Below are 18,491 nucleotides of genomic sequence, written 5' to 3' on the forward strand. Positions count from 1 at the left end.
GCCTTTTTTACCTCAAAATTGACAAAAAGGAAATTTCAACAAATTTTTTTGACAAACGTGAAAATTTCCCTATAGGAAATTATCGTTTTGTTTCAACATTCCACATGCTCTGTTGCAAGATTTTCTGCATCGCACCTCGTACGCGTTTCTAGAAACTAAGCTCAAACCAACCAGTTTCTTGATAGTGCTCAAAAACAATAATTTGCCCATATATGTCACAAGTTCTGCGGTTGTCACTTTGACACGGTTCGCCGATATCCAGTGATCGTTTCAAATATGAAGGGACTTCAAATCTGTTCTCAGTAATAATCTTCTTTTACTGAAATTGATCTTCCACAATTTTTTCCAAGGAATGTTGGTTAAGTATGTTTGATTTTTGTATGTACTTTTTGTCCTTTCATGTGGTATGTGTACAACTGTCTGGATATTCCCTCGTTTGTACCTTCGGAATTGTTACTTCATTTTGACAGAATGCAATTTATGTCGTCTTGAGTAATGTCACACCATACCCTGGTATATTAATCGTTTTCAGTGTTTTATTGGCTATTGGATCAAACTCCTGTTTGTTAAAGTGGGTATTCTCATATTTTCAGGACATTTTCGACTATGACAGCGTTAATAATAGGCACAAGTGTCAATCCATTGTGTGTTTAGCTACTAAGATACATTTATAAGCACTAAAACGGAAGATGTTAATACATGTCTTTTTATAAGATTTTTGAAGTTTATTTCATCCATATAGAGGAATGAGTATACATATAAATATATACACACAACAGATATCTATTAGGATACTTTGTATTCCTAACTTTAAAAACCTTCTCTCATTAAAAATGATATGTGTTATGTATAACAATCAAGTCTTTAATATTCACTTAGTTAACACTGAGCATTTCTTGAAACTTTTAATAAATGCAAGGGGCTGTGGTATTTTTTCCTTGTAAAGCAAACGTGTACTTATCATCCCAACTTCTCTCGTGGTTTATGTAAGGAATTTAAGTCATTAAAAAAACTGCAATGAATTAAGGAGTAACCAACCATGACAGAAAAAAAAAATTGTGGATTCACATTATGCTATTCTTCATTCTTGATGTTCTTAATAATGCTGTGTAATTACAAAACATCATCATGATGGATTTTCCTTAAAACAAAATACAAGTATCTTAAAATTCCTGATCTACATGTTTGACCATATGTTCTGAACATTTATGTTGATACAACTTCTAATTGTTCTAATAAGTTTTCTGGATTGTGAGAACACTGTGCAGGAGACAATGAATGTGTTTTTAATGGATACAACGATGTATGGACATAGCAATTACTAATGGGCATTTCAAAAGAAATGAAAGTAAAATATTTTATTTCTTTTTCTTCTTTTTTTCTTGTCTCTGGGAAAGGTCAATTGATTTTCTCTTTTCTTCCAATATCCTGGCCTGGTAAAAAGAAAAAAGAAATAACCTATCAAACAAATAATGATTCCAGCTCAACTTGGTTAGAGATCTAAACACATTTAGTAGGAATGTTATGATTTTTTACTATTTGTAAATTTTCATGCTGAATATGGAGGTGAATTGTCTCCTTTATAATGTTAAGAGACGCATAAATAAAAAAAAAAACATTAACATTTATTTACACCATGTTTTTATTCAAACCATAGAAGTCTTGTTGTTTGAAGACAAACAAGTTACATGTATATACAATTTAGAACAATTTTAGTTGTAAAAGAAATGATTGTTAGGTGATTGTAAATTGTTTACAGACAATTAGATAACTGCTTAAGGACTGCACTTCCACCAAGCTACTAAATGTAAATTTATGGATGTCAACAAGTATTTTGATATTCAAGCATTTCTTGAAAGATCTAAGAATACAATATTCATTTTCAGATTTTGCATAATAATTGTGTTGATAAATACTTCCACTGTGAAATGGTGAGACAATATGAACTACAAATATAAATAATGACTGTTAATGATATTACCTCTTGACCCTTCTTTTTCTTGGAATACATGATTTTATCATACAATCTTTTCTTCTTTTTAGGGATCATCATCTCAGCCAGTCTTCTTTCTTCCTTTGTCTGTTTCTGTAACCTGGTTTCTGGATCATCATGTTCAACCTCTCCAGCCTTTACTGACATACTACTTGTATTCAGTTCCTGAAATATGATAGGGCCAGTGAATTTATAATTAAAATGTGTTTCAATGGATAAAATAAATCTGGTATACATTCACAAATACAATTAAAATCTCCTTGAATTACAGTGATTATATCAACCACAGGACATTATATGTAATCATTATCCAATTTTTTAAATATGCAACATTACTGAAAGGTCAGATGAAATGTATTAACAAAATCAAAGACAAGTTGACAACTCGTTACAATGTATACCCACTAAATTTCACAATTCTAAATGAAATTGTGCAAAATTAAAAAAAAAAAAAAAAAGAAAACCCTCAATTGCCTAAATTGCCTGCTAGTAATATGGTGTAGAATTAATGATATTAAAATCAGTTATTCATTAACAGGCAAACTAGTTTATATGAAAACATTGCACAATTTACTAAAACACAAAAAAATATATCCAATAAAATGTATTGGTGTTCCCTTTGTTTAATACCCCTTATCTCAGGTTATCACACAATTTTTAAAATAGTAAAGTCTAAGAATGTTCTTAACTTCCATTTAGGAGTTTATGATAGTACAAACATTTAAGAATTTCAGACTTAAAGTAAATGCTCAAGTTTTTGTGGCAATGGTACCAGAAAATGATAATACTATAATTTTTTTCAGAAGAATTTTAAATTTGACATCCTCTACCTTGGACTGCTTTTGTTTCTTTTTATCCACTTTTTCACTATCCTGTCCTTGTTTTCTTTTCCTTCCTTTTCTTGGCAAGTCTTCTTCTTCTTCCGATTCTTCATCTTCATCTCCCTCTAAAGTAAGAAAAAAAAGTGAAAAAGTAAAGGGATGAATAAGCCCTCCATGGCCAAAACATTTTCTTTAGGTTACATTGTTCTAATTAAACAGTACATTGAGTATCAAATCTGACAAGGTAATATGGTTTTATTAACCAATCATTGACTTTCCTTGGTAGAAATTTAATGCACTGATCATAATCTTTTCCTTAGTGCAATCTTATACTTTTTCAACAACAATCATAGTTCTGTCTGGATTGAAAATATATCTAACCAATTCTATCAATTCTTAAATACAGCTTTTCAATAATGCAAAGAATTTTTAGGGTGAAACTAGAATACCCCTGCTCCCCAAGTCAGAAATTGTATGGTCAAAATATAAACTAAAATTGGCAAACAGGAAGTTGGTACCATCTGTCTGAAATCAAATCCCATGATATGGCATCTTATGTCAAAATATCAAGTGAATGTAATGATTGAAAAGAACTGTAATGCAAAACCTGGGGACAGACAGACACTGTGATAACTATATGCCTTTAGTTTTCAAAACAAAGGAATACATATGGGTATACTGGTCAATTAACTAAATATCTCTTATCTCCTACCTTCATCATCATCTTCTTCATCATCCTCTTCTTCCTCACTTTCCTCTTCCTCCTCTTCATCTGATGCCACTTCTACACCTCAAATGAAAAATGCTTGTATTCTAATATGCAGTTGGATATTCTTCACAACAATTTTATGAGACCATATAACCACTCCGTATAAAAATTCAGTGTTTAAGAAACAGAGCATATGGTCCAAGAATGAACTTCATGGTAGGTAAGTCCAAATATGATAAAAATGAAATTAAGGATCTGATATATTATGGGCCCAACAAATATTTAGAAAAGGGCAAAAAAAAGAGTCTCCAGCATATGAATTTGAATCAGGTCAAACAAAACAACTGATTGTACCATGAACAGTCCCATCCATTTCATTGACAGCACATCAGAAAGTAACTATCTCATATTTTAATGTGAGCTATGACTTCCATTTCAAATTAATTTGATAGGTTTGTCACACTTTAATAGTTGTTTGTCACTTTTTAATAGTCTTTTCAAATACCCTGTAACAATTAATAATAAAAATATTACATTTGTGTATCATAAACGGAAATAAAATATGTCTGACTCAACTTAAGTCTCAACTCAACAGGATAATTTTCCAACTACCACCAGATGGCCAGATGTATATATACATTATTGGGTAATGTTTAAATAAATCAGTGGCACTAAAGCCTACCATAATTCTCTATCAAGTTTTGTTCAAAGGAAATCCCTTAATTTGGAATAAAAATACATGGGCATCAATTTAACATTAAGTGATACCCCACCTTGAAATGGATGAAAAAAGGGAAGGCATATTACTCAAAACTCGGAGACTACATTTTGAATTTTGCTGAAAATTGAACTTGACCTGTTTTAATGGTACTTAACAAATAAACAGAGTTTAAAAACATTGCATTAATCTGTTCACTAGATTTTATCTGAAAACCATCTGGAGACAAACAGATAGACAGTATCACATAATGCCTAACCACTTCGCATGGCAGTGTGAAAAAACAATCAATTATTAGTTGTTGACAGATGGATTGAAGATTAAAGAACAGTTGAAAATGGTAATTCATTCAACAAGTTAAAGGGATATGAAACAGAAGAAAATACCAGAATCAGTAGCTGTCTGTCCTGACAACTGTGCTTGTCTCTCTGGAGGTATATAGTCCCCTTCTTGTTCCTCTACAAATGGTGATAAATGTGGTGGCAGCACTGCTCCTATAAAGTAATCCTCAACAGGAAGTAGCTTCCGTTCATTTATACTATCAAATACCCACTGTGGCTGTATGTAGTATCTACAGAACAACGAAAGATAGATGTACCTTATCATATTGTTTTACATCCAGTGCTACACACATTTAAAGTTAATCAAACTAAATTATACTTTCATTAAGGCTTCAGTTAAAACAGTTTTTATGGACACCATCACATAATTATATGAAGATATGTTAAATTTCATATCAATCAATGCCATGGTTCTGTTTATACATTTCCCAAGTGTATGTAAAAGGAGTAACCTTTGGTGTAGCAGAAAAAAATGTAATCTTATTGCAATGGGAAATATATGTAAAACAACCAAAACCTTCAGCCCTAGTAGTCTACTTATCCTACCTGGAGAGATATTGGTTTGGCATTTCTGGTCTGTCAACAATCTGATGTGTGATGGTCTCGTCATTTTCTTTGTATGTTGCCCCAACACATACACTTTCACACCAGGATACTTCTCCTCCAAATGCCCTAAAATCACAAATAAATGTCACAATCCTTTGATTAATTTGTATTACCATAAAATTGAATAATGATAAATACAGTAATAATCCTATGAAAAGCTAGTTTTTGACCTTTTTGTAGTTTGAAAATCGTTGCAGCATGTAACCCCCAAAATTCAATACCAATATACTTTTAGTGTTGAAGAATCTTATTATCACGTGATCCATCAAGTACTATTTAAGTCATTGCATGGAAACCATCTGTCTCAGGACAATGACACATATGACATTGCTACCATACTGTAATATGACCACAAACATTTATTAAAAAATGAATAAATTAATTAAACATGCTACAATGTTGAAGTATTTTTTTATAATTATATCTGTAAGCGTGATACATGTATATACTTTGTGCTTCAACAAAACAAGTTGTTGACTTCGATTTTCCAGTTGATAAATCAATAAATATTAACAAAATATGCATGACAAAGAATAAATACCTCAATAAAAACACCATTGTTTCCCTAGGAACCTCTCTATTGAGGTAAAATTTGAGGCCTTTGAAGAGGTTCTGTAATTTTTTGAGTTTCTCTGCCTCTATTTTGGCCTGTTCTATTCTATCTGGATCATCAGTCTACAATGTAACAATATCGTCAGATTGTAAAAAAGCGTAGTACTTAGTATGAACATTTTTTACATCATTATACTAGTATTTAAAGAGGCAAATCCAGGATTAGGGACACAACTCTTACAAATCATGGGAATGTTTGTAATCATCATTTTACATCAATCTCTAAAGGAAAGCTTGATAGGCTTTGGTGAAATTGAATACGATACAAACATAACACTGATTTCAAGATTTATGTCCATTACTATACATCAACTTCCTTAATGTGAATATTCTTTCTTGAAAATCAAGCTTATTTTGAGAAAATGATAAATCCACCAACTTTTAATTTTTTTTTTCAGTAAGAAATTTGTACATGTACATACTGGGTACAGGTAAGTTTTACACTATACATGTATATCCAGCTATCATTAACAAGTATTTGTGAGCTAGCATGATGTTACTTGTGTTCCTAAAACAGTTCTTCTTTACCTCAATTTTCAGAAGCAGTTACACTATGCGTTATATTATAAGATCTAGATTCAAAGTCATAACAAATTATCTTACATTTTCTGATGGGAACTGATCTATTTCTACCTCCTCCTCGACATCTCCAGGTCTTAGAGACAATAAAGATTGACTCAGGGCAGCTAATCGCTGTAAAATATCAAAATTTAATGAATCATTTAAAAGTTAAGAAGATAAAATACTTTCCATCAATACTTCTTTGAACATTTTTCAATAACAATTAAGATATCAATAATCAGAAATCTGATATCAATATTCTCTTTGGTTGAATACAGCCAAGATATCTACAAAATGTACATTTATTACCAAAAGGAGGCTTTTTGATCATCTAAAACATGGAGCAATGTAACAAACTTCCCAGGTTAGGGGGAGGATTGGGCTCTCATAAACATGTATAACCCCACCACATACTAAAGGCCAGGAACTTGTAGTCCAGTGGTTGTCATTGTTTTTTTTTATGTTCATTGTTGTTCATTTTACATTTTTTCCATAGATTAGGTCAATTTTTGTCTTTTATAAATAGTTTCTCTTCATTTATTTTGGGGACTTTTACTGCTTGTTTTATGGCATGGATTTTGTTCATCATTGAAGGCCTTGTGGTGACCTGTAGAAGTTTAATTGTTTGTTGCTTGGTGTTTGGTGATTGACTATCTCATTGTCCAGCACCCCACATCTCCCAATTTTATATGTAGATATACTTTACATTCAGTAATTAACAGTGGTTTAATGAATGAATTGAACTTACATACACATTAAGAGGCTATAATATGGGTGGCATAAGGTTCCTTTTATCACACTGAGTTTTTTGTTGCAATGTAATGTACATATATGTATGTCAAAATAGGACAAAGTTTGTTTGAAATCAAAAATGCATGGCTCTGAAAATGCATTTAAAGTTCCCTAACAAAGCAAACAAATTTGCTCAAATGAAAGTGTTATCTCCCTTTCTTCAAGTCTGTGTAAATTATTGATAATAATCAAAAACAAACATTCAACTTTGAGAAAGGATGCATTTGTGATGTGAAATGGGTGAAACTGCTTGGAAAACAAAGCTTGTCATGTGCCACCCACTGCCTGGTTTTTGCATGGAGACCCTCTTAACACTTAATTTTTTATTCGAGTTCCTTAATCTATTTTTCAATAAGTTTTTACAAATCTGAATTAGCATAGATGTATGTAAATTTCAAACTTATTTCTGGTCTAAGTTTATTACCTCTTCGTGTTGTTCTTTGAACTCTGAACTCTCTTCATCAGTGTTCTGTCCTTCAATTTCTAACTGTAAACAACAATAATTATTACATATTATTTACTTAAAAATTCAATGTTTCCTTTTTTATATTTGATTAGCATGCTTAAATTTCAATGGAGTGCGCTATTGCTTCATGTCAAAAATGTGCACCAAATCAATGCTTTTACACTCAAATGAAACATTAATAATGATACATTCAATTCTTATAACTACAGTTCATGTTTCTCTTATTTTGTTTCCATAGTATTTTAGATATACAAAGAAAAAAGGCATTACACAGTGATCAATAAAAGTAGTCCATTTAAATGTAGGCATTGCCTATATAAATAGTTTGAAGATGTCTTTCATTGACTCATGAAACATCACATGTAAAGCTGATTATCAAATAAGATTAGAATATTTTAATGATATGCAAATAAAATGTAATTAGATCTACATGGTACATAATGTGGGCTTCAGTAATAAAACCTTCTTTTAAACATTTTTTCAATGTAGTCAGGATTTCACAACCTCCTTATCACTATCTGCCTAGACTGCAGACTTTTAAAACAACCAGTACAAATTCATTTTCAGCTATAAAACAGCATTTCTCACACACAAAACCTCTATTATACTAATCACTCTATTATAAATATAGTTCCTTTGAACATGCATGTAGATACTGAAAAATATTTTACCTTAACTCCACTGCAAGGTGTTTTATTTGTAGTGAAACTCGAGAAGACAGTGCAGGAGTCATGGGACTTGATCATTTTACCTCGAGAAGATAGTATAGGAGTTATGGGACTTGATCATCTTACCTCAAGAAGATACTGTAGACGTTACGGGACTTGTTCATCTTACCTCAAGAAGATAGTGTAGGAGTTACGGGACTTGATCATCTCACCTCGAGAAGATAGTATAGGAGTTACAGGACTTTATCATCTAACACTCCTTGCGACGTTTAGGTTTCCCCCACGCACGATACCAAAACGCACGAAAAACGAACTCTTCTTTCGTGCATTTTAACAAACGCTTATATCGCGCATTGAAATGCACAACAGATGAATAAAGAAAAATAATAATATTGAAATGTAATGAAGACAGAAAAAATAGAAAATAAAATTAATGAAATTATATGAATTAATAATAGCAAAAAATATAAAAATAACAGTTAAATCAAGGAAATAATCAGGAACAAAAAAAAACGAACGCTCCTATCATACGTTTAAATGGACGCTTCTATCGTGTTTAAATGAACGCTCCTATTGTGCGTTTAAACGAACGATCCTAGCGTGCGTTAAAATGAACGCTTCTATTGTGCATTTAATGTGCGTTTAAATGAATGCAAAACGATGTGTAAATGCAAGATAAATGATGCACTAATGCTAAAATGGGAAACGTGAACGTCTCAAGGAGTGTATCTCCAGAAGAGAGTGTAGAGGTTATGCGACTTGATCATATTACCTCTTACCTCGAGAAAATAGTGTAGGAGTATGGGACTTGGTCATCCTTACCTTCGGAGGATAGTGCAGGTTGAAGTCTGTGTACAGTTTATAGTTAATAAAACCTAACAAAGTTGTGTAAAACTCTGTAAATGTTTGCATTATCTTGTAGTCTACATCAGATGGGTGCTGAAAATAGAAACAAATGTTAATGCTGAAGAGGGAAGCTTTCTTATAAACATTTAATTGGCCATGGTCTGGTGAATAAAAATAAAAAAGCGTATAAATATTAGCATTTTCCATTACATAAAAAAATGTAAGGTGTGTGTGACATTACATTTTTCATAACAATATTTAAAAACAGTGATTGTTGTTTATTTTTCAACAATAACATGTAACTAGTAGGGAGATGATATATGGGTGCAAATGAATATAATCCATTTCAATACTATTATCATCAAATACAAATTTCATGAATATCCAAAGAGATGTGCTAACAAAAGTGTGATAGACAGACAGGGCAAAAACAAAATGTCTCCCCCATCAAAGTTGGGGAGGCATGGTTACTTAATCAGGCAGTTCATACTTACAGTATAACCTAGTTTGTGTGGAACCACCCATGATATTGTTTGTCCCATTATCTCAGCCTGGTAATAAATTCCCTTGATAGAGATGAACACCTGTCAAAAAACATACACAATCAGAAAGTTTACTAATTCAATACACAAAATACCAGCATACTATGATCAAAAAATATAGAAACAGTATTAAAGTAATTCTAAGGTAAGCATACAACCATTGACAGGGGAAAACCCAAGAAGAACAACCTAAATGACTATACTCTTGTTTTGTGGACAGTTGACAAACTTGATAAAAGGCAGGTTTAGGGTCAAAGTTGACAAACTTGATAAAAGGCAAGTTTAGGGTCAAAGTTGACAAACTTGACAGAAAACAAGTTTAAAGTTACAATGTAAAATCCAAAGTATGAATCAAAAGCATCATTAAATTCATTTATTTTTCTTTCCTTATATTAAATTAATACATGTACTTACTTTTCTTAATGATCTTGAAGCTATCACATAATGCATGAATTCCACTGAAAAAAATACATTCTGCTTAAACAACTTAGTATAGAAATTATTGTTCTGACATGCAATCTTTTTACTGACAAGGCTTCTGACTAAGATGTTTTTCCAAACAGGTCACTTAACAACAATATTCATGTCATTGAATAAAAATTACAGACTGAACTGACTGATTGACATTCTAAGCCCAGACTGAACTGACTGATTGACATTCTAAGCCCAGACAGAAATTGGGGGATTAAAGAAAATGGCACAAAATCTGCAAGCTAATAACAACTAATCATCTTTATCAGAAAATCTTATTTTTTTCCTTCCCAATGAAAGGTCATCTCTATCGCTGAATATTTACATCAATAATATTATAGCTAATATGTCTGACATTGTTTCTTATATTACAAAATACAGTCCTTCAAAGGGAAAGTATTTTCACAATTTAGTTTGTCCTGCCCTATTTAGTGTGTACTATTTAGTTCATTTGAGTTGTACTATTTGTTATTTTCTTTTGTTTTCTAGCGTTGCCAGCTTATTTTTGTCTGCTTATTATTTCTTGTGAACCTTCATAACTTCTACATGTTCTTCTTTAAACAAACTCTTATCAGACATGTAAAGAAAAATTCTTTTTAACCAACACTCACTAGAAAATTTAATGTTGTGACCCTTTCAGGTAGAGCTAACATTTAACCACACATCATTACTCATTTAACATACCTGTTAACCTACGTGACAGTAGGATGAAGTCCAGATGTGTCTTGGATGTTCTGGGAAACGTAGCAAACAGGAAACACATTGACAGGCAGTCATCAACATCACGTAGAGCATCAATAAATGATGGGTATCTAAGGAGAACAAAATTTTCAATGGATTTAAAAATAATTTGTTTAAAGTCCAGTTTCATTCTTATAATTTATAACTTTGATCTGAACAAAGAATTTAAAATTATTGGATTTTTTTCTCAAAAAGACATGTCATACTTTTCTATTTGCATATATGTTTGAAAAAAAGTTGTAATTTGACCTGTATCATATTGAAACCTCAGTCAAATTTATCCTAAAGTATCACGACCAAAACTATCGTGATATGAGGGTCACCAATTCAAAACTTTCAATTGGAAAACAACTCAAACTGAGATAAAGAATCAGTCACCAGCTGTTCTCAAGCAAGATTGGGAAATCTCAGACACTCTTTGGTAATATATATTATGGACAGAGCGTCAACTACGACCTACATGTATGTATGTAAAATGTAAGACCAGAACTATGAATGGCTAAAAACTATTCTGCTGAAAGTGACAAAACTTGTCAACATGGAAGAAGTCGATTTTGCAAGTGCAGAGGCTTTGTTTTGTCTTTTAAAACATTGAGCTATGTCCATCACAGGCTAAAATCATTTTAGTTCTCTAAACGGAGACAACCTTTTAAAAGAACAGATGTTTGAGATTTCATTATTTCATCTTACACAGGTGTTATTTTTTGTGTAGCTTTCATATTTTGTAGAATAAAATGTAATTAAAAAATTATCATTTTTGTGTTACCATTACAAAATCCACTTGGCGACAGTTCGATAACAAGCTTCATACAGATCAACTAATTTCCCTTTGAGTTTCATTATAACAAATTGAATGCAAAGAAAGAATACCAGAAAAAAAGAAAAATCAGTGAAAGAAATAATACAGTGCACCCTCGTAATTTCACCACCATTATGACCAGGCTTAATTGTGGTGACATAAGAGGTTGGGGATATATTGAGGGAATAAATTGTATACAATCTATGTTACTTTAGATAAAGTGGACTTAAGAAATTTACGGCAATAAAAGAGGGGCCGCCTTTGAAAAGAGGTGTTATTGCCAGGAAGCACAGTAAATCCCTTCTATTCATGCAGCGGTTGGAATTCAAATAAAAATGTCTACATGAACTATAAGAAACCTTAATGTTAAACTTTTAACATTAAATTTTATAAGTCAACAAACCAAGGCTGTGGAGGTACATTTTTTTGTGTATATACATAAAATTGGCATGAATTTGTGATTGAATGATGATAATGCATCTGTACACCAAATATTATTGACCTAGCATAAGGGGTTCATTTTTAAATGAACTTGTCAAAAAGCTAAATGTTAAGTTTGTGGATGCTGTCACCACCAGAAAAACCTAACTCTTTCATCACAGGAAAGACAAGAATGATCCACCTTACACTGAATATCAGTAATCATTTTTTTCATTCTGTATGATAGATTTATTCTATCAATCAGTACTGACAATACTATAGAAATCTGTACCTTTCTTTAACAATGTGGTCAAGTTTATACTTGGGCTTGTTGGCCTTTATTCTGCTCACAGCATCTGTGTTATTTTTGTGAATAGCTTTCTTCAGTCGTCTTACAAAATGCTGGTAAAAACATTAAGAAACATGTTTAAATAAACCTTATGTACAGGTTTAATGTGGTACATATATGAAGCGGTTTTGGTTATGACCCCTCAAAATTTCCATTTATACATGTATCAATAAATTTAGTAGCCAATGTCCACTAGTAGTGTTCACAAACCTAAACCTGTGGACACTGCAAATTACTGTCACGTATCCAATGTTATAGCAAAGTTAAATAAAGCTTGTTTCAAAATATCAAGTTATTGTGGTCCTTTGAACACAGTGAAGTTTGAATTGTCAATTTAATGGTAATCAGTAAATTTTCTTGGATATTTAAGCTGTAAATACATTAAAGTACTCCTTACAGACACAGTTAAGATACCAAGGATGACTTTACGAGGTCTACAATCAAAGCAGAAATTCGGAAGTAAATACACAGTAAAAAAAGAAGAATTGTAACGGTAAAATCAGGATTTGAAATAGCATAATTCCACTTCACAAGCAGAAAAAAAATCATCCCTGAGATACATACTTTAAATTCTCTGAACTTTCTGATGATGGGTTCATGAGAGATATAATTTATATCTTTAGTGAAGTAGTATGTCTTTGGAGCTGTACTTCCCTTGCCAACCTTCTTCTTGTGTCGAGGTTCATGTGGATATATGCCTTTCAAAATACATAAACGTCTGAAAAAATAATATAAAATAGTATTATAAATAGAACTACTTTGAGAATACCCCACAAAATGATACATGTACCTCCAGCACATCCATGTTATAAATAAAAATTTCAATTTCATCCAAAAGTTTCAGATGATGTGCACGAAAAAATTACATAAATACTTACTATATACCAAGTATAAAGATTGTATAATTAACCATAATAGAAGCAAGAGATTTAGTACATTATAAAACTTACTTTACTATGTAACCATCCTGGACCAAATCAGGATCATTGCAGTTGTTTCCATCTTTTTGATTTTTGCCTTGATATTGGCATTTGTTAGATGGATTTCCCTTTCTGATTTTTTTCTTTTCTCATTTGCCTCGAGTTTAATTGCCCAGTAAATATGTTATTACCCTTAATTACACCACATAAAAAAATCCAGGATTCTGATTGGTTAATAGCATTAGTACGGCCACATATTTAAAAATATTTTTAAGAATTTTGGTTTTTACAGCTGCTGAGTAACAGCCTTATAGCAGATAAATATATCTTTAATACAAAATCAACACATTGAACTCACCTGAAATCTGCTAAGCTTAACTGTAGTTTTTTAATAGCTTGGTTCCTGGATATATATGCTGTAGCAGCTCCACTTTCAAACTAAAATGTCAAACCAAGAAACATATAATCATTAAACAGATTATGTTTGTATCATGTAGTGTGATGTTAACTACAATGTGATTTTTTTAACAAACAAGTATCAGAGGTTTACAACAAGCACATACAATTAAATAAAATAAAACTTATGATATAAAATGTAAGTCAGTTCAAGACATTTAGACACCAAGTGAATTTTTTTGCCTGATATTTTTTTGTAGACAAAAGGTGATCTTTCAGAAATTTTTACATTTTCCTTCATGCAGAACTCAAGCTTTGATTCCTGAGAAACTTTCAAAATTGAATAGGGATGATAAGACTTCAGCCTTTCAATACTTTTCACCTTTGTCGTTGAAGATAAGTCAATTACTTCTTCTGTCACCTCACGTTTAATTTATAGAACACAACTTACTGAACCCTTTCCCAATACTAATTATCTATTAAAACTCTTCTGGTAGAAATGACCAGAAAATTAAAAATGCACCTGTATCCACATACATGTAACTTGATAAAAGTCATCATATTAAGGTTCAAAAAGAATAAAATTGAACTCATCAAACTTGTAATCTGCAAGTTGTCCCCTATTTCTTTTGGATCATATAAATACACAGAAGACAATAAATTAAATGACTGAATAATCCATGCCAAGTTGGGGCAAATGTCCTCTCATTTCAGTTTTCTTCATTTTATATACTTTGAACATATCCATGGAACTACATGTAGTTGTTAATTATATGTTATTCTTGGATGTCAACCAAGATATGGTCAAATTGAATAAAAAGCCTTAAAGCTTACAAACATCTCTCATTTTGTCTATGTCTTCACTCAGAGGAATAACATGCATCAATCATAAATATTACCTACATTTTGTAACTTTATAACAATCAAATTCTATCTGTTGATAGGCTGAATAATAAATTTAAAATCAAATTCAAATTATTTTTGTACAATGTATAAGAAAGCTCCAACAATGAACATGACTAGATAAAGTTACAAGTGACAAGTAAAATGAAATTAAGGAATACATAGATTGAACTGTAGATTTACAGTCCAAGGGAGACAAACACAATCCAATAAGGGTTTCATAACAACATGGCTAATTAGTGACTGCATATATATAACCTAGAACAAAATAAAGGATGAGAGAAACTAAATGTCTAAATGTTGCAATTGCAAGTATTAATTAGATGTAACTATTACAGAGCTGGGCGGGTGTCTGTGCAGTTAAGACTTTCACGATAAATACAACAGTATAACTGTTAAAGGATTGTATAATTAAAATACCAAACCAAAGTTGAAATATATTACTTGCATGTGCTTTAAGTTCCAAAAATCTATGAAACAGTAATGATAGATTGTTTTTTTATTGTTTACTAAACCACAACCTAACTTGATAAATATCTAATGATTCCCCACATGCTCCAATAAATAGTATGTAGACATGAATAAAAGAATTATTTTAATTGTTTATTTTTTTTTCAAATTAAAGATCAATGTATTTATTGAGTATTTTTCTAATCACATTTTATTTGCAAATTTTTATCAATAAAATTATTTACATGAATGGGGAAACGTCTTCACCAGTTGATTTTCTCATAGCATTTTAACAAATTTTCTTTGAATGAGCCTAATTCTTCTTTCATTATACGGCAGATGTAACGTTGCACAAAAACATTAGCTGTGTGAAAACACCGGCTGCGTGTTCATCATTTTTACAATTGTAAACTTTGCAATATTTCTGTAAATAAAATTATTATCATTGCTAAATAGCTAAAATTTAAAGCTATAATTGAGGACCACACCAGTCTAAGAAACATAAACTGGCTTCGATGATTAAATACAAATCGAATCTGAGCTTTTTTTAAGAGAAGGATGGTCAAAACATGGCACCCACATGTTTACGAAAATGACCTAATCAGCTTATCAACACAGGACAATTCAACAAAATGACTTTTACAAACATTGGCAATTCCATACCAAAGCTGGACAATTTGGCCTATACATATTTCAGCCCATGGCGATAGGCAGTGATTGGGATTACCGTGCACCATGCAACATAATCACATTTTCTCTTAGAATGGCGCATTGAGTGACTAATGTATGCGCATTAAGTTTCCATCATTGATCGTGGAGTGTTGTCCACTACTTCTGACAGTGAAAAAAGCATGAACGTGTCTTTTAACAATGTTTTTATTAGCTGCAGGCGTATGTTTTATCACGAGGTTTTCAAGAGATTTGAAGGCCGGGGAATGAAACGGTACTTTGTCGATTTTTAAGATTACATATTCTTGATTGCTTACGAGTTTGAAAGAACAATAAACATATTTTTAAAGAATAAAAATAATTTGATAATATCAGAAAAGTGTGGACTGGCAGTACCATTTGAAATTGAAAATGCCACCAAAGACATTTTAAAGCTAAACCCATAGACCCAAAACAGAGGAAATTATCTTTTTCAAAGCCTAACAAAATATTACTGATGGTAATTACCAGAAGCAAACTGCAATTGTTGTACAAATTAACTTGGCAGCTGGACACAATTATGAACCCCCATTAAAAATATTGATAATGGTGGAGTCATATTATCTGGTTCTGAAGCACCCCAAAAAAATCCAAAATCTGATTGCAGCCAAACAAAAAAAACTCTTTCCTATCATTTGTGATAAACTACTTTAATAGCCAAGTTAGGGTCTAACTGATGGGGTATCTGTGGAGTATGATAAAGCACTAGACAATACATTAGTATAAAAACTCAAACAACAGAAAAGAAAAGTGATTTGATGTGACAATTAATTGACACACAGAGTTTTTTCCAGGATTTTGAAAGCTTTAGTCACTTTCGCGTAAGAAAATGAGGACCATTTTAATGGTATATTTTTTATGGTATGGTATGACATATGTATTTGCACCTGAGATGTGATGTTTCAGAATCATCTGTTATTTACAGCACTGTTTTAAGAAACACAAAAAAAAAAGCACAGTGTAGACATATAATTACCTTAACATGCAACAGTGCTACATTGGGCAGATGTAAATATTTTCAAATAAGTATTTCCCTATTCATGCCTCATAAGATTCTATTTTTAGCACAATTTTCAACTGTGCTTTTGGGATTCAGACCGAGTTGATGACAAATGTATGTCATTAGTTTCCAGTTATATTAACTATTGGTCCCTAAGGAATTAATAGAAAGCATATATTTTCAAGAACGTAAGTATTGCTGACTTGAAACTACAAAATGTATTGACACAAGGGCAGTGACCAAATTACCCACATTTGGTTTACACTCAAGTCTGATGTACAGAAATAAATGATAAATAACTTTTATGTCACTTTGATACAAAGTTGATGAGAAGTAAAGGAATTTTCCCAGCAGTAATGAATAGTTACTGGCATTTGAATTTTCATGCTTCAGTGGTCAAAAGATCCACATTTACTCCATGTGCTTGATTAGTGTAATTGGTGATTGTTTACACAAAATTATGACACCTGCTGAAAGTTGTAATTAGGTTGAGGTTATAAAATTGGGTACTTTCGCCACTTGAACTAATGTAGGGCTTACAGCTTTTAATATTTTTAGTACTTTCAAAGATTTCAGGTGACGAAATGAGACCAGATTTTTTTCGTCATTCTGAAACGTTTTTCATCATTGGCGAAAATGACGAGCCTTAGAAAAATCACAACACTTTGTTAACTCTTAATAAACATTTGATCTGCAGTGTATATGCTACATTTGTCTTCAATATGTATGTCTAGCCGACCTTAGCTGCTATTCCAAATTTTGTCCTATGTTTTATTTAGAATGGCCCATTGAAATTGAAAATATCCCATTGAATTGAAGGGTAAGGGGGCCATAGTCCCATTGGCAAAATTTTAATCCTAAACATTGCCATAGGAGATTGCATAAGACCAATAAAAACTGTATATCATGACACATATTACCTATTTGGAAGTTAATGATTACAGGGTTGACAAATATTATGAAAGGACTTGTGTTGAATTTATATGTTTCCTCGGGAGCATTCAAGGTTTCACCTTCCTCATATTAACATTTATAAACAAGTTCAACTCTGTCTTATATTTTTTAATCAAAATAATAGCACAAGTGTTTTGTCATCCAATGTAATCCAAGTACAATACAATAGTTACATACTCTTTCCTAAATATTTTTTTTTGGGGGGGGGGGTGAAATATTAATACATCTGCCCGTATAACTCAAAGCCGCGGTTATGCCGATCGTTTCTTTTACTGTGACAAACCAACTATTTTACAGAAAACAGCAGAAGTCTGATTTTGATATCACCTTTTTCTTTTGTCGAACCATTTTGTGTAGAAATTATTTTTTCCTCTACAAACACGTGTGTCAGCTGTCAAAGGTAAACTTCCGGTGTTAAAGGGAAGTAACCAAAAGTGTATGTCAATTCGTACCAAAGCATTTCGGGCCAAGGGAATTAATATTTTGACGTCAGATTATTTTGTAACATTGAATCTACACATTAAAAATGCGAGTAAAACAAATTACTGAAACACAGTCGACGCTCTTATAAGCAAGTCATGTCCATGTGATATTATATAAGACCGAAATTCAGATATCGGTGTACCATGATACCTAGTCCGAGATTACCCTGACGTCCAACGGTGGATTTGCTAGCCAAGCTGCAGCTGGGGGTCAGCTTATCTG

At 31.8% G+C, this 18,491-nt stretch overlaps 1 protein-coding gene across 2 annotated transcripts; it reads right to left on the reverse strand.

Annotated features, from left to right (window-relative positions):
• Positions 1–1,343: 1,343 nt before the first annotated feature.
• LOC148608449 (pescadillo homolog) lies at positions 1,344–18,199 on the reverse strand. Of its 2 annotated transcripts, none has more exons than XM_088545109.1 (17): positions 18,114–18,199; positions 13,734–13,813; positions 13,020–13,173; positions 12,399–12,508; positions 10,831–10,958; positions 10,090–10,133; positions 9,628–9,717; positions 9,110–9,226; positions 7,578–7,640; positions 6,404–6,493; positions 5,730–5,863; positions 5,129–5,254; positions 4,628–4,812; positions 3,527–3,598; positions 2,824–2,939; positions 1,982–2,158; positions 1,344–1,433 (listed from the first exon to the last, which is right to left on the reverse strand). In XM_088545109.1, the coding sequence occupies exons 1-17, from the start codon at positions 18,132–18,134 to the stop codon at positions 1,359–1,361; spliced, it is 1,782 nt and encodes a 593-aa protein (XP_088401235.1). In that variant the 5' UTR covers positions 18,135–18,199; the 3' UTR covers positions 1,344–1,358. The 2 variants fall into 2 exon arrangements, with proteins under 2 accessions (XP_088401235.1, XP_088401234.1); XM_088545108.1 differs by having other exon boundaries at positions 3,527–3,604.
• Positions 18,200–18,491: the final 292 nt, after the last annotated feature.

The sequence above is a fragment of the Perna viridis genome, chromosome 9, assembly GCF_037379345.1.
Source record: "Perna viridis isolate PV_CMFRI_1.1 ecotype Kerala chromosome 9, ASM3737934v1, whole genome shotgun sequence".
NCBI classification, from domain to species: Eukaryota; Metazoa; Mollusca; class Bivalvia; order Mytilida; family Mytilidae; genus Perna; species Perna viridis.

What these genes read in the sequence shown, in the direction of transcription:
- LOC148608449 (XM_088545108.1), bottom strand. Translation starts at nt 18,134, where the DNA reads ATGGTTCGACAAAAGAAAAAG. An exon ending in CACACAAACTAGGTTATACT is followed by an intron (nt 9,227 to 9,627) that starts GTAAGTATGAAC and finishes TTCTATTTTCAG; the next exon opens with CACCCATCTGATGTAGACTA. An exon ending in ACAGACAGCTACTGATTCTG is followed by an intron (nt 3,605 to 4,627) that starts GTATTTTCTTCT and finishes TTTTCATTTGAG; the next exon opens with GTGTAGAAGTGGCATCAGAT.